The sequence below is a fragment of the Elgaria multicarinata genome, chromosome 4 (genome assembly GCF_023053635.1).
Source record: "Elgaria multicarinata webbii isolate HBS135686 ecotype San Diego chromosome 4, rElgMul1.1.pri, whole genome shotgun sequence".
NCBI lineage: Eukaryota > Metazoa > Chordata > Lepidosauria > Squamata > Anguidae > Elgaria > Elgaria multicarinata.
In genome coordinates this window covers 65,067,529-65,089,100 of record NC_086174.1, presented here as the reverse complement: position 1 = coordinate 65,089,100, position 21,572 = coordinate 65,067,529, and the positions used below count along the sequence as shown (strand labels likewise).

General features: G+C 39.3%; 1 protein-coding gene across 2 annotated transcripts in view; it reads right to left on the bottom strand.

Annotated features, from left to right (window-relative positions):
* The window catches only part of PDE10A (phosphodiesterase 10A), a 238,710-nt gene that overhangs the window by 6,032 nt on the left and 211,106 nt on the right, over positions 1-21,572 (bottom strand). For both annotated transcript variants that reach the window (XM_063124458.1, XM_063124459.1), the window contains exons 16-21: positions 20,604-20,687; positions 14,885-14,974; positions 13,484-13,634; positions 8,150-8,305; positions 5,919-6,091; positions 1,585-1,696 (exon numbers count right to left, since the gene is read on the bottom strand). In XM_063124458.1, coding sequence (XP_062980528.1) covers positions 1,585-1,696; positions 5,919-6,091; positions 8,150-8,305; positions 13,484-13,634; positions 14,885-14,974; positions 20,604-20,687 — 766 coding nt within the window. The remainder of the gene's footprint in view (positions 1-1,584; positions 1,697-5,918; positions 6,092-8,149; positions 8,306-13,483; positions 13,635-14,884; positions 14,975-20,603; positions 20,688-21,572) is intronic.

The window sequence follows — 21,572 nt, the reverse complement described above, 5'->3', positions numbered from 1 at the left end:
CCAAAATGCTTCCCATTTATATTCAAACACATATGCAGAATTCAGTATATTAAAGATAAGACCAGGGTGGAATTTAAAAAACTGTGGAAAGGATTTTTTTTTTAACATGGAAGAACTGTGCTGAATCAGACTAAAGATCTCAGTTGTTCAGCGTAGTGGCACTGATCCAATGCAACATTAACACTAACATAAATTATGTTGTGTTAACATAAGGGGCCTATGTTCCAACACCAAGTGTTGACTGGTGCAACAGGCGTTAAGGGAATCTCATCATGCAGCCATTGGCACTGTGCTAGAGGTCCGTTATGTTAGTGCCGTGATAGGCAACACGTGGCCCATGGGCTGCACATGGGCCCCGCTATCCCGTACTGAAATTTGTGGCAGTGGCAGAACCACTGGCAGTTTGCCACCAAATTTCAGTGGCAAACTGTTATAGAAGGCTAAAATGGTTAAATTTAGCTTTATGAGTTGATACCTTACTCTATATCCTCTGATGACCTCACCCAGAATCTCCATAGAGATAAAAGAAAAATGACGTAAGATGGAACCTTGTGGGACCCTACAACACCAGTGCCATGGAATTGGGTAAAACCCTCCCAACACTTTCTTCTCACCATCTACATCCCCCACTCTTCACACATCAGAGGCAAATATGGGATTAGGAACCCTGTGTTTGCTGATTGCCTAATTCTATATGCCGAGTGGGACTTGTGTTGTAATTTTCTGAAAAATGGTTTTTAAAAAGAACTATTTTTAAAGGAAAAATATTTTATTCATCTGAATGAAATTGCAATTTCTGTAAGCAAATTAACCTGAAAACAGGTGGGAAAAGAAAGTACAGATATCATTGTGTAGCTCAATTCTAGAACACCCACCAAAACTAAAGGAGGTTATGTTCCAATATTATGTTCCAATATTAAGGTACAATTCTCACAAACAATAAATAAGGAAGGAAAACTGTCTCAGGACTTTACCAGATAAGACTGCAAGTGGGGGCTCATAAAAAAATGTATATTCCTCCATTCAAAAATGTCCTTCCACATACAAATCTCTAGATGTTGGGGAGAAAGTATGAGTCTCATTGTCTCCATGAGATGCTAGTATTTGTATGTGCAGGGACATTTTTTTTTTAAATAAGGAGGAGTATGCACTCATGTGAGCCTCTACCTGCAGTCTGAAATGAAACTAGGCTCAAATCAGCTACTTAGTAATTTTCAAATAGCTTAGGATGCATCTAGATAGACAGCTGCTAGTATTATCAATCAAAAGACATTGTGAAGCTATTCTGCCATTCACTCCATTACAGATTTTTTTGTGGTGAAAAAAAAAAGGAAGACATGGTGAAAAAACATGGAAGGGTTACAAATAGAAGACAATGACGCCTGGATCCCCTATAAAATTTTGTGTTTGAGGCAGCATGACTGCAGAATAAAAATCTCATCCTGAAGCACTCTTATTAAAACTTAATTACATGACACTAATAAGATTAACTTTCATGATCTATAATGTTGAGCTTAGTTTCTTCCACAACAGGTCTACCACTGCACATGCAAATTAAATAAATAAATAATGAAATACACATACCTCCGCCCAAAACTCTGCATATATATCACTGGCTGTCAATCTGGTAACATGCCACAATTTTGTCACAGAACACAAGTCACAAGCTGTCATCATCAACCCAATCACACGATCCCTAGAATATAACAACTCTAAATTTGACATGCAGCTTAAACATATTTGTTATTTGATTTTTAAATATATCCTTATATATATATACATATATACATACATATACCAGGAATTAAAATTTCGACTGAAACTACTAGAATATAATATTGAGATTGGATTGCTACATGCCTTTCAATGCAAAGGCAGATTGGTGCAAAGAACAGTACATGCACACCTATTGCTTCTGTTGGCTACCAGGAATAATATGTACATTAATGACGCTGGCAATCAGGAACCTCTGCATACCCACCTTTATTTTGGTGCAATATCTCAACAGTGAAGTGCTCTGCTCCACCATGGTGCCTGTGCACCACTGATGCACCACTCGTGCTGCCTCCAGAAATACTTGTCTGCCTTTCTGATGAGGTGACAGTGACTGCCTGACGTGAAAGGTGCATACATTGCCCCTTTTTTTGGCCCGTACCTGCTGTCAAAAGTACATAAGAACTGCCTAGTACAGCATTCTGTTCACACACTGGCCAACCAGCTTCCCACGGGAAACCCTTGAGCAGGACATGTTCCCCAGCAATCAGTATACACAAGCGTACTGTCTCTGATGCTGGAGAAAGCATATTGCCATCAGGACTAGTAGCCATTGATAGCCTTCTCCTCCATGAATTTGTCTAATCCCTTTTTAAAACCATCCAAATTAGTGATCACTATGAATTCCACAGTTTAACTATGCGCTCTGTGAAGTACTTCCTTTTATTGTCCTGAATTTCCCACCAGGTTCTAGTATTATGGGAGAGAGAGAAAAATGTCTCCCTATCCACGTTCTCCACACCGTGCATAATTTTGTACCTAACTCTCCTTTTTTCTAAGCTAAACTATTCCAGATGTTGTAACCTTTCCTTGTTGGCGGATTGTTCTGGCCCCTTAATTGTTTTAGTTGACCTTTTCTACACTTTTTTCAACCTACAATATCTTTCTTTAGGTACAGTGGCAAGAACTGTACAGATTGTACCAGAGATTTGTATAAGGACAGTATGATATTGGCAGTTTTATTTTCAGTTCCTGTTCTAATTGTGCCTAACATGGAATTTGCCTTTTTCCCAGCATTTGCACACTCAGATTACATTTTCATTGAGCTGTACACCACAACCCAAAGATCTCTTTCTTGGTCAGTCAACTGCTAGTTGACTGACCATCCGCATATATGTGAAGTTGGGATTTTTTGCCCCAATGTGCATCACTTTACACTTGTTTACATTGAACCCCATTTGCCATTTAGATGCCCATTCTCCCAGTTTGAGATCCTTTTGGAGCTTCTCACAATCCCTTTGGTTTTAATCACCCTAAATAATTTGTGTTGTCAGCAAATGTGCCCACTTTACTGTTCATCCTAATTACAGATAATTTTTGAATAAGTTGAAAAACTTTAGTCCCAATACAGATCCCTGTGGGGCTGTTTACACTGTTTACATCCCTCCATTGGGAGAATTTACCATTTCTTCCTATTCTCTGCTTTCTGTTCTTTAACCAGTTATTGAACCATAAAAGGACCTCTCCCCTTATTCAATGGCTGTGTTCAGAAGACACCTTAAACCATGGCTTTAACCATGGTGAATAAGGCTTTTCTCCTGTATTCACCATGGTTAAAACTATGGTTTAAGGTGTCTTCTGAACAGGGCCTGTGACTGCTAAGTTTGCTCAGGAGTCTTTGTTGAGGGATCTTGTCAAAAGCTTCTTAGAAGTCCAAGTAAACAACATCCACTGGATTATTACTGTCCCCATGTTTATTGACACTCTGAAAGAACTCTAAAAGTGAGACAGGACTTATCTTTGTGGAAGCCACGTTGATTCTTTTTCAGCACCACTTGTCCTTCTATGCCTACTAATTTTCTCTTTAATAATGCTTTCAACCAATTTACATGGAAGAGTTGTTAAGCTAACTAACTTGTAATTTCCCAGATTCTGTCTGTATCCTTTTAAAAATTGTTGTTACATTGGCCGTCCCCAGAAACAGAGGTTGATCTTACAGACATTACATATTTTTGTTAGAACATCAGCAAATTCATATTTGACTTCTTTGAGAACTCTAGGATGGATACCATCTGAGCCTGATGATTTATTAACTTTCAATTTGTCAATAACGTTGAGAACTTCATCTTTTGTCACCATTAGTTGCCTCAATTCCTCAGATTCCCTTCCTGAAAACATTAGTTCAGGCACACATATTTGTTCTATATCTTCTGCAGTGAAGACAGTTGAAAAGAATTCATTTTCTCCACAATTGCCTTATCTTCCTTCAGTACTCCTTTAGCTCCATTATCATCCAAAGGCCAAAAGCATCCATACTGGTTTCCTCCTTCTTCTTCTTCTTCTTCTTCTTCTTCTTCTTCTTATTATTATTATTATTATTATTATTATTATTATTATTATTTATTTGTATCCCGCCTTTTGCCCAATTCTGGGCCTCAAGGCAGCCTTACAAAGTATAAAATATATATGTGGGGGGGGAACCATAAACATTTAAAATACACAACAAAATTATAAGACATTAACATAGATGGAGGGCCAGATTATTCTCCAAAGGCCTGCTGGAACAAAAAAGTTTTAGCCTTCTTCCAAAAGCCCATCAAGGAGGGAGCCAGCCTAGCTTCCCCGGGAAGAGAGTTCCAGAGCACTGGAGCAGCCACCGAGAAGGCCCTCTCCCATGTTCCCACCAAGCGTGCCTGTGAAGAAGGTGGGACTGAAAGAAGGGCTTCTCCAGAAGATCTCAAAGCATGGGCAGGCTCATAAGGGAGAATACGTTCTTTCAAATAACCTGGACCCGAGCCATATAGGAATTCTTTATTAATGGCCTTAATGTTATAGCGATATACTTCTCAAATGCATCTTTTATTGTCTGCTTGCATCTCCATTGTGCTTGTGCTTCCTTGTTTTTCTTCATTTGGGCAATACTTCCATTTTCTGAAGGAAGCTTCCTTTAAATAGCTTCCTTGCCCCTGGCTCATTAATCATGCTACTTGGTGCTATCTTTTTTAACCTATGGTATGCATTCTAGCTGAGCTTCTATTGTTGTGGTTTTGAGTGATCTCCAAGCACTCTGAAGTGATCTGCCTCCTTTCATCTTCCTTTTTACCAGTTCTCTCATTTTAGAGAAGTTTCCTCTTTTGAAGTCAAATGTGACTGTGACTTCCTTGGCAATTTTCCACTTAGATATATATTAAATCTAATAGCACTGTGGACACTTGTTTCCAACTGGTTCAACAACAGTTATGTCTTGTACTAGGTACCATTTAGGATTAAATCCACAGTTGCCTCCCGTCTGGTTGGTTCCATGACCAATATTTTCATCTTCATCTACTAGGGATGATTCAGCATCAGCCAATACTTCCCAACTCTTGTTGGCTTTCCCTCAGGGTTCAGTTTAAAAGCTATCTGACACCTATTTTCTGTTAAGTGCCAGCAGGCTGGTTCCATTTTGGTTCAAGTGTCCTCTTATGCTAGGACTGGGAGTTTGCAGCAGTGGAGCTAGGTATTTCCTTGGAATATCCTGCCTCTGCTTCATGTCCACATCCACTTCTGTCATGCAAACTGAGCAAACCACAAAGTATATTTTAAAGCTTCAAATTCATTTGTTGTATTCATATATCCCTAACCCTGTATCTATCCCTCTGAAAATTTGCAGGGAAACTACCTAGGTTAGGGGTATATCTAGTTGCTTGTCATGTTCATGCAAATTGTATACAAAGCCACAGAAGGCACCCAACTGTTTAAAAAATCTCAAACTTTAAAGGTTCTAGCTGCCTACTTCCCACCCACAAACACACACCTATTTGTCTGAAATTTAGCAGGCTTCATCTGCTCAGAAGGGGGACATATGACTGCAAATTTCATCTAATACTTTCAAAAAACTTTAAACATTCTAGTGGTCAGAATAATATATAGGTATAAGAGAGAGAATAGTTTAGATTTAGGCTTGTATAAGATTGTCTAAAGTTCCATGATTAGTTAGGTTGAATCCTGAATTGCTTAAGTTGTTGTTTAATTTATCTAAATAGTTAACTCTCCTGCCTTTCTGTGGATTCCTTATTTATGACATTTTGCATGTACATTATTCATAATCTAAATGAATTCATGGAAAGGCAAATCTTTAAAGCGCAAATTAAAAACATCTGACACTGCTAAAACAAAATTACTGAGATTATATGCTGAGTTACAAACATTCACTCGCTCTTTACCTATGTGCTTGGTTTTTAAGGTTCAGTGATCTTGTCTGATGCAGCTCTTCCAGCTGTTTCCGGTTTCCAAAGTACAGAGCAAGATCTGTAGCAATGATGGCTTTGCGGATGATTTCTAGGACTTGCTCATATTCACTGGAGCTCAAATTAGAGAAAATATTGTGGCCTTCAAGCTATGGAAAACATAAAATTTCAAATAAACAGCACAAGATCTCATTTTGAACAAATTTAAGCCTTTGTTTTAGAAATCTCATTTTAATTCAATTCATATTCAAATATACAGCACTGTCATTTCCACCATTTAACAAGAGATTTTGTCAATCTTTGCAAAAGGGACTGGCATTTAGTTTGGGCTCAATGGGAAATTACTTAAGTTGGGTCAGGATTCAAATGGATGCACATGTACATTCCATGTACACACACACACACAAACATACACACACACATTTTTCCCCTACAGAGGTACCTTTATCCCCTTCCCTAACCCTAACCCTAACCCTTCCCCAGAACTCCTGAATTGTTCTTTAACCACCATAACCCCAGCTCAAAAACAGTTGGAAAATGCTTGAACTTTTCAAGGGCAACCCTAGGGAAAACACTGGGATAAACATCACTGCATGTTATGGCAGGGCTCCACAACCATTTTGGGTTGGTGGGCTCATTTGGAATTTTGAGAGACTGTTCTGGCACTCACAAAACGGCTGGCATGGGAGGGCTTGCCCATTCATAAAATGATTGTCATAGTGTGCATTGGTGGTCACAAAGCACTTATTTCCCTAGAAGGCACAACGGTAAGACTAAAAGAAAATTAACTTGTCCAAGAACCTAAGTAAAAGGCAGAAGTGGGGGACTGAGATTCAAAACACAAAACTACACTTTTGAACCCAAATAAAGGTGGTCCTGGAGGGTAGCACTTTGATTTGCGAAATGGGAACCTTCCAGTTAAAATAATCATCATTTAAAAACAACTTAAGAAATAACATTAAAATCAGTGAAAGAAAACCTGCTGGGGACTCCCAAGAGAGGGCACCATATTAAATACTCCAGTCATATAGGATAGGAATGAGGAAGATTTGATATAAGGATGCTCATTTTGATAGCATCTCTACGACGTTTGCAAATGTAGTTCTACCCAAAGTTTGGCTTGGGTGCTAGTGTGGATGTATGGAAGAGTCCTTACATTTTTTTTAAAAAAAAAAATCAATTTAACAAGGACTTAGATTTTACTTGTGACACATTACTATGCACCACCTCTAGATACATTTCCAAAAATGTATGGCTTTTTAAGACACTGCTTCACATTCAGCAGGGGTTGGACTTGATGGCCTTATAGGCTCCTTCCAACTTTACTCTTCTATGATCCCATGAATTTTTAGTAAACTGTGGTGCAAACCTATAGTCTCTTGGAAGATTCTGCAGACCTCCCTGTCCATGCGCAAAGAGGGAGGTCTGTCCAGGGAGAGGACAGACCATTGTGGAGGTTCTCCCTTGACCAGGAGTGGCAAGCTCTGTCTTAGTGGCTGTGCCTCTGGAAATGATGTGTGGGTGGTAAGGGCAAAAAAAAGTATTTGTGTCAAGAATAGATTGGGGCAGCTTTGGAACCACTAGATTGAAAAAACCCTCATTCTCTGAACACGCCTCTGGAACAGAGGAAATCCTGTGTCACCTTGAGACCCAGTCTTGTTATTCCCCCACCCCGCCCCATTACAACTAGTGGGAGGGGCGGAAAGATAAAGAAAAAATGGTGAGAAAAAAAGGAAAGGTAAAAAGCCACTCCCACCTTCCATCCTTGGTAGCGTGAACCCAGTAGGGCTTACGAAGTGGCAGTTCCTTTACCATGGATTTCCCCCCCACTCCAACCTCCATAGGAATTCAATAAATCATAAATAAAAATAAATAACTACAACATTAATTCTTAACATTAATTATGTTTTCTTTTCAGTTTCAAAGTTTTTGTTTTGCAAATATCTACTGTTCATTTATTACTGGAGGAACCTACACCCTACACTGAACAATGGAATAAAGGGAAATTATAAAAGCTGTAGCAGAAAATAGATCGGTCATACTAAAATGCAGCTATATCTATTTCTAGACTTGTTGTTTCAAGATCTCTTTGCAAACTCCACCAGAGAAACAAACCAACTGTGGAAATACATAGAACTTGCAGATAACCCTACCACTTCTCAAATTTTGAACATGAAATGCTCTTTATCCAAAGTGCAATTAATTACCTGCAAAATTGATACTGTCTGTGAGAAATGGTGTTGTTCCATGGTTGAGGTGGAATAAAGAGCTGCCAATGGATGATCAAACTTCTGAAGATAGCTGTTGCTGTAACCCCTGTGATCCAGGTCATGACATAAACATGCAACCAGAAGACCTCTTCTCTAGATAAGGAAGCAAGTAGCATATGTAATTAGCGTTCAAATTAATTTTGTACCACTAGATGTCACTCTGCTCCTCCCCAGACATTAAAATAATTCCATTAATGGATAAAACACAGTAGAAAGCTCAAAACAAATCGGGCAAAACAATGCACTGTGCCAAACACCAGGCTGCCACTGAAAATAGATGTCTATTCTGAGTTCATATGTGGCAGTCTTAAACGGAACCAGACCACTGATCTATGTAGTCCAATTCATAAAGTAGCTCTGAAGGATCTCTGGATCCTTCCCTGCCTTGCTGCCTTTGACCTGTTTGACTAGAGGAGAAAAGGGCTGCACCTGTAACCTTTGGCATGCTATGAATGTACTCTACAACTGAACTATGCCCTGCCTGCCTCCAAAATGTCAAGTGCAATTTACCTTATGTCTGGGCTGCATTTGAAAAACCAGATATTGCCTTAATAATTCAAGATATACAGGATCAATCCATTCTCAAATGCCCTGGTAACTCCTTCCTTCTTGGTGTGCCACAATAAGCCAGAAATGTGCCATGTAACCATAGTATTCCTTACATCTGAACTGAGAAGTTAGTTTAAGTTCCTGGGTTGTTTCAAACCTGATAACCATAGTTTCCTGTTTTAAGTTATGGCAGGAAACTACGGTTAATTGAAGATTTCTGGGGTCAACTGTGGTGTGCCAAGAATGGGAGAGGCAAGGAACTCTTATGCACAGGCAGAGGGCTCATTCATATCTTGGCTTATTAAAACAAAATATGAATGTCTAAATCCAGCCACTGTGTGTTTCTGACTCCATGTAATTGGCTGCTCCAGGAGAGGGTGAGGAAATACACAATGACATCAAGGCATATAATAAGTTGTACTGCACAGCTGTGTTGCCTTAACAAATTTAGACAATATTCTAAATCTTTTAGGTAGTAGTTATTAAGATGAATATCCTATATCAAATGCTTAAAAATACATTTCCAGTGCAAAACTATGTATATAGACTCAGAGGTACTCCCAAGCAAATGTGCATAGGACTGTAGCCTTCATCTCCTAGAATCCAGGGCACTGATCCGTACATAAGTCTTTTCTGTCTGGAATGTATCACTCTTTGTTTAATTAATGACAGGAATGCTAAACAGGCAAAATTAATTCTGAACCCATATAGCTGCATTTTAAACAAACAAAACCTTACATTCTATTTATTTTATATGAGATCTACAAAATATTTAATGGTGGTTGTTTCTTCTGATGGGAATAGAACTCCCTTTTCATTAAAGGCACACCGATTTAAGGCAAACATTTGCTACATCAATTGTTTACCCTCAAGTAAACACGACAGACTATCTCCCCGATGATGCAATACCCTCCACTAACACAGTTCCACTGAAAGGATCAGAGCAACAGTCCCACCCTAGGAAAGCTGTGATTTGGGAGCCAGGACCGAAAGGTCACATCCCACCCATGGCTTCACTGACATGAAAAGAAAGCTCCAATTTAACTTCTGAGAGTTTCACTTGCTCTACCTTCAAGGCATTTGGCAGCATATGATAGGTTTTTAATCAGGTCATGGGATATTGTTTGGCTATGTGTGCATGTATGTGTGTCAGATCTATTTTTATGTTTGTTGCTAAACTGTTTTTATATTATAATACTGTATTTTAAAGTTTTAATCTTTCTAAACCACCCAGAGAGCTTTGGCTATTGGGCATTATAGAAATGTAATAAATGAAATTCCATTTTCTTTGCTGTTTTGCAGCAGACATCATACTCTATACCAGAGGAGACAAACTTTTTTCAGCCCAAGGAGTGAATTTCATTTTGGAAAAGCACTTTAGAACTGGTGGGTGGGGCCAAAGGCCATGTGTGCGGTCCCCTTCCCTCCCCAATTTCATTGTTACCAACTGATAGTAGGAAGGATGTCCTTTGACCTCTTGGAGTGCTGGGCACAGAATGGACAGGCAAAGAATGTTGGGAAAGGGGCAGAAGAAAAGTCCGTTGGTGACCGAGGAAGAAGAAGAGAAGCTGAGAAGAAAGAGCTGAAAAGATACCCCGGGGTCATATTTCAAGTAATGGTAAATGATCTTATTAAAAAGTACAGGGGACATATCCAGTCATTCTCAGACTACTAGCCCCCATGGCGACACGGGATTTGCATTAGTGAAGAAAGAATCACTCAGCAGCATTTTCAGCTAGCATCCCAAACAGCAAGCATTGACATGTCTACTCAGAAGTAAGCATGAACATCATGTCTACATCATAGGTAAGCAGGGCAAGCTTCTACAGGACAATGTTCAGAAGGAAGCAGAACTGAATCACTCAGCAACTTCCTGGTCCCGGCCCCAGGGAAAAGCTCTCATCTCTAATCAGCAGCTAATTGAAGATACAGTAAGTGCTTTCACCTGCTAAGCAATGAGCTGTTTTCAGTGCTAAGCATGGAAAAGCACTGATTTCCTATGTAGGAGAGGGGCTTGGGGCCAGGGCCAACCAGATGGGGGAATGCCCATAGACCTGAGGTTCCTCATCCCAGCTCTATCCATTCATTTATTACATTTCTACACCACACCATAGCCAAAGTTCTCTGGGCTGTTTACAAAGATTAAAAACCTTAAAAATACACAATTAAAACTATTTACATATGAGCATATAAACAAACAGCACTCACAGAGACACACATACACTATTGCCCCGCTCGTCCTCTTCGCTCCTCTGATGCCCTGTTTCTCGCCTGCACAAGGGTCTCTACTTCCCTTGCTCAGCTTCGTCCATTTTCTTCTGCTGCCCCTTATGCCTGGAACGCTCTTCCAGAACATTTGAGAACTACAAGTTCAACCGCAGCTTTTAAAGCTCAGCTAAAAACTTTTCTTTTTCCTAAAGCTTTTAAAACTTGATTTTGTTCTGACTTTATACTGTTAGTTTTACCCTACCCAGTGCCTGTTTGCATTCTCTTCCCCTCCTTATTGTTTCATTATGATTTTATTAGAATGTAAGCCTATGCGGCAGGGTCTTGCTATTTACTGTTTTACTCTGTACAGCACCATGTACATTGATGGTGCTATATAAATTAATCATCATCATCATCATCATCATCATCATCTAAAACAATTTAAAACAATTTAAAACAATGAACAGTAAGAAAAACCCAAGTCCAGTTTAAAAACCTCATTATATACTGCCAAATGCCTGAGAGAAGAGGAAGGTCTTAACCTGGTGCCAAAAAGCTAATAATGTTGGCACCAGGCAGGCCTTGTTGAAGAAGCCATTCCAGAATTTGGGGGGCCACCACCAAGAACACCCTTTCCCTTGATGCAGCCTTCCATCCCTCCCTCAGAGAAGGCAGCTGGAGGAGGGCCTTAGATGATGACTGTAGTGACTGAAAGGTCAGTTCACACTCACCCATATACAGACATTTATGCAATGTAAAAATGAATAAATAAATATTGGACCCAATAAATGTTTTGCCTTCATGCCAGGCTCCAACTTCGCAGGACACTCCGCTACTGACCTTAAACTGGTCATTTTTAAACAGTGGAACTTTAAGGAACACTACAGGGCAAAACCACTGAATTGCAAATGATCAAAAAGTTACATTTTGAATAGAGGTAAGAGGTTTATATCCCACTATAGATTTTGGTATATAAATGCCAGGATGTTTGTGTTATCATCAATACTATTTTGTGAATTTAGGCTGTAATTATTTTACAAGCTTTAATACAAATGTCAAAGTTTGTACATTTTGCCTTTTATTTCCCTTTGACTTCACTCCTTACCATCCCCCACTCCAATAACCATGTGTATGTAATCTGCCAATTTAGGACAACACTTCATGTATTCTAGAAGAAGCAGAAAAAGAACTAAGATGATTCAGCTACATCCAGCCTCTGGAAACTAATGGGTGCAGTTACCCCTCACAGGATGTTCTCCTACTCCAAAGTAGAATTCTTAAGTCCTTTTTGGCCACTGTCAATTGTCTGATGTTTGGAGAATTATCAGAAAGAGGATTATGCATTACCCTTCTTAGTTGAATTCCAGTCCTTGTTTGACTCCAGTTTCACTATTTGTCTAATTGCTAAGTTTTAAAGGTTAATTTCTAATCGATTTCCAATTTCAAGAGATTTCCAATTGTTCATTTTAAATCAGTTGTGTGTTATATCCTCTACAATTCAAAATTGTTCTCCCCTGTGCTTTTCTTAAACCATTTCTGGTTTTATATATTGGTATCAGGCCATATCTAGATATGTCTAGATATGGTCTGATCTGAGGTGTCTTAAAATTTGGGCTCATTTCATATTGAAGGCATTTGATATTTCAAGCTAGCTGTGTTCTTTTCCAAGTCTACTAATACTGTGGTATGCCATACTACATATTTACTGTGTTTGATAACAGAATTCAAGGTGCAGATGTACTTTTAAGACTGCAATCCTATACACACTTACCCAGGAATACGTCCAACTGAACCCAGTGGGGCTTACTTCTGAGTAGACATGTACATGATTGTACCACACATGAAAAAGTGATTAAAGCAGTACATTATTTCACAATGTTAAGATTCCTTTCATTGTTGAACATAACTTTGCATTGATCAAATCTTGAAACGACACTGAGATTAAGGATGTGCATCCGATTTGGACAAAGCACAAGTATCAAACTGAATTGGGCCACTGTGGAAGTATTTGAACCTCCTCCTAAGCAAAGCAGGCTAATCCTGAAGTTCTGGATGCATTGCAAGCTTCATAGGGTCATAGCTCCTCTCAAAGCCTGGAGGTGAGTAGTTGTCCAAGAGGAAAAATAAAGGCTATACCCCACTGAAATAGAACTCTGTTTTCTCAAGGGTTGGGGGGGAGTGGGGTTTCCCCCATTAGCTGTTTTTGAAGGTACAGTCTTTATTTTTTCTTATGCAAGTCAATGAAGACAGCGCTGCTGTGGGAGAAAAGCCAACCCCCCACAAGGACTATTGGGGTAACAGGATCTTGCCGGAAGTGGGTTTTTGAGAAACCCAAAGCTTTGGAAAACTGAATCAAGGCTCTGCCTCAGGTCCAAATCAAAATTGGTTTTGTCAAAGCAGACTGAAGTGAAGTAGTTCCTTATCCAAAGCAGGTTCCAAAGCATTTTTTTTTCTTTTATGTGCAAACCTCTCTGAGATATGGTTCTTGATAATGGTCAAAAAAATTAAACGTACCTCTATCTCTGTGAAAACTCTGTGGTTATTCTGAAGAATGGCATACATGCAATGTGCTACCGTAATTGCATGCTTCCAGTTGTGATAGGGGACTCGGCGGTAGTTCCTCTTTACAGACATAGTGAAACGACATAGCTTTTCTAGTTCAAAACTTGAAAGAAAAGAAAATGGTGAGATAAAGCACATGAAAGGAAAGGTAAGAGGAATTTTAACCAAAAAAGAACACAATACTATCAACTAAACATGTTGTAAAAAATAACAGAAGCATTTTTGTTGATTTTAATTCCCCCCAGTCATTGGGCCCAGTGACTTAGCTTCTATTGCAAGTGCAATATAGGAGAGTTCATTGACTCAAACAGAATTACATTCAACAACAGGTTGTGTTTGCCAAGCAAGTTCAGAAGTTCCTCTTTTGTCTCCGCCCCAACCACCCTGCTAAATATAATGTTTGTGTATTGCAGAGATATGAAACATCTTTAGGTTCACTCCCGCATCCAAAAACCAGATAACTAAAAGCTGCTCAGGGTTGTTGTTGTTTTTTGGAGTGGTGGGGACTTCAAATAGTTTTGCAGACAAATAAAGAATCATGGCAGATTCTTCTAAAATGCAGAGAATGGGTTTGGGTCAGGCAACTGCTGCCCAGCCTACAATTCAAAAGGGAAGGAGAATTTATCACTGAGTAGATGTGAATCCAGAAACAGGAAAGCAGATTCTTTTGTACCTCTGCTTGAATATCAAAAGTAAGCTCCATTCAGTGTTTTGTGGGGACAGACCACTGAAGAAAAAAGGGGAATTATTATACCTTCACTTCTTCCTCAGTTTTCACTGCCTCCTTCCACTGGTGCCATGCCCTCTCTCGCCACAGTGAAGGAGGGAACACTGATGGCCCCTCTCTATTCCACTGATGGCTCATATCCTGGTAGGGAAGCGACAGGCTGGAAGTCTATCTGAGAACACTGGTTACACTTTTGCCCAGGAGGCAAAACTGTGTCACAATTTCTACTCCCTTTTTAAATGTTTACACTGTGAAGTAGCACACATGGAAATCCCTTTTCTCTTGTGTCACTGTGAAAAGATCTCGTCAAGATCTCATCAAAGCGATGGGACAGCAGAGCTGCATGTCCAACAGAGTCCCACAGAGCTTTCAATTGTAACCCTGGAGTCTGAACTCAAAAATCTCCAAGTAATTTCTGAGCAGTTTACTTTTCTTTTAAAGGACTAAGCAGTCTGAGGAATAGTCACAACTAGTAGTAGATCAGGGGCACTGATGCTAACCCAAGCCCCACATCCAAATTAAGGTCACAAGAATTTGGTTCCTAGAGCAAATCATATTTACATATCCCCCGCGCGCACGCACTCCATCTGTTCAAAGCTGGTGTCCAGGCTAAAAGCACTAATTACCCTTCCTCCAAAACATCAGCTTCCACATAAAGGCTCAATGCTGACATCATAGCATCTTCTGTGTTCATAGCCTCTTCCCTTCTTTTCCTCCTGCATGTGCAAAATGGGGCAGGCTTACATGGCAGGAAAGAGAACTACCTTTCCTCTATGCTTACAATTCAAGCTAAGATTTACCTGGCTAAGACATTTAAAATTCAAAGTCTGCTTTCATTCATCTCTTCAAATTAATGTAAGAACTTTAAAATATTGCCACTACCTATGGTTAAACCTCAGTAAGAAGCATGTTTATTTAGAAGCCCCACTGATGCCAGTGAAACTTACTTCTAGGAAGGCATATTTGTGATCAGAGGTTTCTTTTATTATTAACCAAGTCAAAGTTTAAGCAGTCACACTGAATTGTACAATTATATATCTGTTACAAGTAACTCCTCTACTCAAATTATACTACCTTCTGAGAATAAATAATCATAACTTATATCAGCATTCATGAAAAAATTCACATTGATTAATGTATAGAAGATTAATTAACTGAGGAATAGAAAATAAATGCCTACATTTAAAAAGGCAAAACTCCCCATGTAACTGAAATCTATTCGAAACATGTAAGTGAAATCTGAGATCCTATTACGTATTTATATGCTATTGGTTGTACTGAATGGTAGCTTTGCCTTAGCGGAAAGTGCTTCTGCTCATGCATGTCAGGGCACCCAGTTTTTCCCCAACTACCCCTGCCCATTTTAAACCCATCCCCATCTGAGAATTAGGGGACCATCTAGAACATAATGGGATATGGTGTGGAGGACTTCAGTAGGGAGGGGGGACTGGTGAAAACTGGGTGCCCGTATTTATCCAAATGGTAAATTCACCATTGGATACAACCCCACGAATCTGAAATATTCTACATTTACTTAAACTACTTTTAATATTTGTTCCAGTAGCATCCATTCTGCTGCCATGAACAGCACAAATCATGGCAAATTTTAAGAGGCAGGGACACCTGGGTTTTCAAAGATCACAAAATAAAAAATTGAATGGGGGGAAACATTTCCTAAACGGGGAAGAGGTTCCAGTTTGGAAAGCAAAGGAGGTTCCAGTTTGGAAATTCATACCCCTAATGCCCTCAAAATTCAGGTCTTACTGTAATTGGCCTAACTGCTTTCTATGAAAAGATGAAGTGGGAAGGAGAAAGACGTGAGCCATCAGCCTCGTTTTATTAAACGAAAATGCTAGCTCTGGGGTGGGTAGAAGGCAGATTGGGATCTACCAGTAGATCTCTGTGTTATTTGCAATAGATCAGCAAGAGTTTCTAACTCCCAGTATCAACAACAACAGCAGCAGCAACAAAAGATACCCCCATACACTTCTAAATAAAGCAGCTGAAATAAAGGGGGGGGGACTGGGGTCAGGAGGAGAGTATATTTTCCAGTTCTGAAAATTAATTTCTGGGCTGAGCATGTACTCAGAGGCAACCTTGTCCCTTTATTCTGGCAGAATTCCCACCTCCCTCCCTTGTTGTTTGGTGAACTTTGAGGTTCTAGTAAAAAAACAGATCCTGCAAGCCTGATGTCTGTCCGCCCACCCAGGGCTAGCTAACCAAAGTGTATTCAGTTTAGTTCAAGGAATTTTTTTAACACAGTAGTGGGCAACTATTTTCCATTGGGGGCCACATTTCCCCCACAGGTCAACTGCCGGGGCCACATGTCAGCAGCCCGTGAGGCAGAAGCAAGTAGTGGGCAGGGCCAAAGCTAAAAGTAGGTGGGTGACCTCTTTTCCCTTTCTGCCTCCTCATTTTCTCTCCCTACTCTTCTTTCCAACCCAGCAGGATGCCAGGGAGGGACAAACCGCTCTGGCCAAAGGTCTGAACTGATTGCACACAGAGGGCAAAGGGGTGCAGGGTGCCCACCCTGTTTCAATGGGACCGATTGTCCATATGTCTGATTCCTAATTAGTCCATAATCTACAAATTACTGTAGATACACTATAAAAAGGCAAAACTGAAAATTATAACTACATTTGAAGCCAGAAATATACTGAAATGACTATATGTTCAACAAGATAAATATTAGTTAGCAGAATGTTTAGTCTAGCATCAGAAAAACCTGAGCGTACATGAGCTTTTTTTTTTTTTTTTTAAGATTCCTGACATTTCAGTTGGAATTTTAACTACCACTTAGCCACAATATTTTAAATATAGAAATTTACTCAAGTTACAATATTGCAAAAATTGTAAAAAATAAATAAATCCAACCACCCTAAGTTCACTTACCCACCCACTGTTGCATCAAGTGCCAGAAGCATGACTGAGAGATGTTTGAGAGAAACGCAACTCGGAGAATAAATATGCTTTTCCGTCTAAAAATCATTATATAGATATATCTGTGTGTGTGTGTGTGTGTGTGTTGTGAATATACACACAGAGAGAATATAAAATAAAACATAATAAAGAATAAAGCTGTATGTGTATTTTTATATGAGATTAAATATCTGGAGAATAAATGATAACTCTCCCAATAAAAGCTCTGTGGGGCTCTGAGACACACATGGAGATCTGCACAAATGAGAACTGCCCCTTTCACTTTAATTTTCTTGATGTCAAAGTGATGGAGCACTTCTTGCTCACACTAGAGATGTGAAGGTCAAATAAAAAAGAGGAAGAAAGGGATTTTTCCCCTTCTTCTGTGGTCTTTTTACAATTTTCCCAATGGAAAAAATGGAAATTTTGGGAAAAATTGAGGGGGGGGGGGACTTGCAGGGAATATTTTCTTTAGTAGAATAGAAATGCGTTTTAAGGCACAGCTTTTAAATACTGATTTAGGTGCCCTTTACTCCTTTTAAAATGCTTTATAATTATTATGTAATAACTATTTAAGAGTTATCTATTGCATTAGAATCTTGTCAGATACCGAGCAGTATATATAACCTGAAAATAAGCAATAAATAGGCACTTTTGGATGCACCGGCTTCCTACTCCATCTCCAATATGGGTATTTGTGTAAATTATGAGTGGAATCCAATTTTACCCTTCTGTCCATGGAAGGACAATTGATCCAGAGAATACTCTGCTAATGGAAGAAGAGGAGAGGCAATTTTCACCAACTCCCCCTTCCTCTGCTGCTTTCTATACTCTCTGAAAAACTGTTCCAGAGAGTTGGGGGACTTTCCAGACCAGCGTGGAAGCTTGCACAGGAGGCTGCAGAGGAAAGGGGAGAACCTGCAAAAGTTACTTCCCTTCCACTTCCATTAGTGGAGATGCCTGCTGGATCAAAGGCTCTTCTTTCAATGAAAAGACTCCTTCCATTCACAGAAGCAAACCAGTGGATACAACCCATTTTTTGGATAATGCAAAGGCAGTTATTCATTTAAGTGTTGCAGATTTACAAACAGCGCAATTTTATGTGCTAAAATATACATAGTGAATTTTATATTCTTAAAGTAGTAAGGGTAAGTTTAAAGCGAATAAGAAATGAGTCAATATGTTTACATTTTTCCCAAGATTTCTGTTGTTTCCTGAAACTCCCTGGGGTGGGGGGAGAAACCGTGTCCCCAACTCCCACTGCTTCAAATGTTCTGGAATTTTTACATCTCTAGCTGACAGATGCTTCCATGTGCATATCAGAGTTCTCACAAATGCACCAGAATTGCCGGACCAGAGCTAATGGCTGGGTTTGGACAACATGATAACCAACGTTGGGTTAAATAGTCAACGGTGGATTATTGTGTTGTCTGTTGGGACCTTTTCACACCATGGATGGTTATTCAGCCAAAATAACCAATGCAAATAACTAATGCTGTACAGAGTTGAATATTTGAACAACCACTGATTATCGTGTCATATGTTGGTCACCGTTGACTATTTTGACACACACAGTTGGTTATTTTTGGCAACTATAGAATCCCCTGATAAAAACAACCAGAACTCGCAATGGCTGATGGGATTCCAGTGGGAGGATGGGGGAAAGGGGTGGGGAATGTGTCAATTAAACAATACCATTGACTAATAGTCAACTTGACGCTGGCCTTAGTCCATACCATTGTTGATTATAATCATATTGTGTGGGGAATACCCCTTCGATAATCAACCATAGAGTTGACTATTAACCCACCATTGTCTGAACACAGCCAATGTGTTTAAAGTGTGCTGCACTAAGAGACTGCTCATGCATATTGACAGGGTTCTATGTAAGTGAAATCACCATGCAAAGTTATTCTAGACCAAACCTTGGCAACTGTGGGAGGCCCGGGGGGCCATTTTAACCCTCTAAAATCTCTCACTCAAGTTATCCCCTGCCCTTTGGTGCTGGAAAATGTTTTTAAAATTGTAAACTTTTTCTTTAAAAAGGTGTCCAGAGCAGCTATAGAGTGCCAAAAGAGTCAAAATTAACTTGTTTGTTTAGGTGCTTTGCAGTGGCTACAATGCACTAAAGGAATTAAAATAAGCATGCAATCAAGAGGCCTTTGAATTCTTAGCTACAATCTTTTGACTGCTCTTAATATTTGACCTTATCCTTCCTCCTTTGTGAAATATGGGAGAAATGTTGTTTCCTCCATCTTCCAGCATAAAATAGGCTTCAAGTGGCAGAACATTTTCCTTTGCCCTAGATGGCGGTAGCTTCCATTAACTATTAACTATTCACTCTACAGCAAAAAATCAGTGATAACCACAGTGGATCAAGAATAAATGCTTCTGTCAGTTATCATTTATGGGCAAGAGAGGCTGCATAAACTGCTCCTGCAATAATCTTAGCTGTTCTTCAGCTAAAGACTTGCTAAACATCTAGGGATGATCTGGACATTAAACTAAAGAACAGCCCTATAACCATTGTCCCAGGTGCTTCTTGCTGACGGCAGCAGCTCAGTGAGACTGGGCTGGCCACACACGCACACACACCCCTACCACAGCACCAGGGGAGACATCTAATTGAGACGTTGCTGATCCTACCTCTACCCAAGAGGGTTTCAGGCAGGCAGTTCAAAGATGTTTTGCCACCTCTGTCCCAGGGCTGTGCTGGATCATGCAGCCTTCCCCAACCTGATGCTCTCTAGCTATTTTGGATTACAACTCCCATCAGCCCCAGGCAGCATGGTCAATTGTCAAGAATAATGGGCACTGTAGTCCAAAACATTGGGGGGGGGCACCAGGTTGGCAAAGGCTTTTGGTACACAGGTCATTTTGCATAACCAAAAAAATGATATTCCAAACTGCCTTTTATAATTCTATCATATGAGAAAAAGAATGAAAATCAATTGTATTAAATCAACAGATTCTCCTCATGACTTTTCACAATTTTCTAAATAATGCATTTCTTCAAGTATTTCATATGAGAGTCTGCTAGTAACTGTTTTGAATGAATATTTAGCATTGCTTTACCTCAGTTTAACACACAAATGGACCTCAATTGCCTTTACATGGACTTAATGCAATCATTCATCTGAACTGGAAGCAAACTTTATATAAAATGTCACCAATGCATACAAAAGGTTCCGTGTTGTTGTTTTTAGAGAAACAAGTGCAACAGTTGTAAAATAAAAGAACAATACTCACATTTACAGTAATGCTTATTTTAACAACAGAAGACTTGGGGAACAGGATTGGTAATATAATATATTAAATAAAATTATGTCATACAGACAGATCATTGAACGGTAATCAAATTAATATGACTATATACAAATCAGTACAAATAATTATAAATATATAGATTTAAAAATAGATTCATACCAGCCTATCCCACAACACTGATGGATCATATGGACAAAAATGGCTGGCCAGAAATCCTCATAAGGACTGATGTCAAAGTGGAATCTGTTATAAAAGAAATATACAATTAGAAAGACCAAAGATCTCCGAGTGTACTTTAATGCTTACAAATGAACATTGATAAAAGCTTGGTACAACAATGTCTCTTCTTTTGAAAATTAACATCAGCCCCCACATTCAAAAAGTGTTGATTTATATTTTATTCAGATTTATTTATTTGTTTATTCATTTACAACATTTATATACCACTCTACATCTAAACAGATTCCAGAGTGGTGAACAATAATAGATAAAAAGAATAAAACACCATATTAAAACATATAAAGATTAAAAACCACATATTAAACATTTTTAGAACAGAATATCAATAAAAAGGCATGGCTGGTTAATCGAGGAAGGCTTGTTTGCATCATTTGCAGTGGGGAGGAGCTTACTAAGGCAGCAGCAGAACTGCTTTCTCTCTCTCTCTCTCTCTCTCTCTCTCTCTCTCTCTCTCTCTTAAATAAGTTAAAAGTCACAGAACAGAAAAAGAGCAGAGCTGGTGGCTTTTAACCACCACTTTAACCCCCCAAACCCAAACCCCGTGAAATGGCATCAGAAAGGCTGCCCCCCAATTTCCACCTAAAAATGAGATGGGTTATTAGGGGGTAGCCATTTTGGCTTGGGCCTAGTAGAAGGCAGAAGTAATTTGAGAATTGTTGATAGGCCAGTATTGGGCAAAAGGCGGGATACAAATAAATATTATTATTATTAATAATAATAATAATAGCCAAGTTGAGAAACACACCCTACACTCTTTCCTGAGCAAAGCTGACAAACAACTATGAGCATCTATAATTTCATAAGTTTTTTTGTCATCTTCTCCCAGCACCCATAATGGCAAGTAATTGGTGTAAGATTTGAGAGGGGAGAATGAGTTGCAGAGTTGGT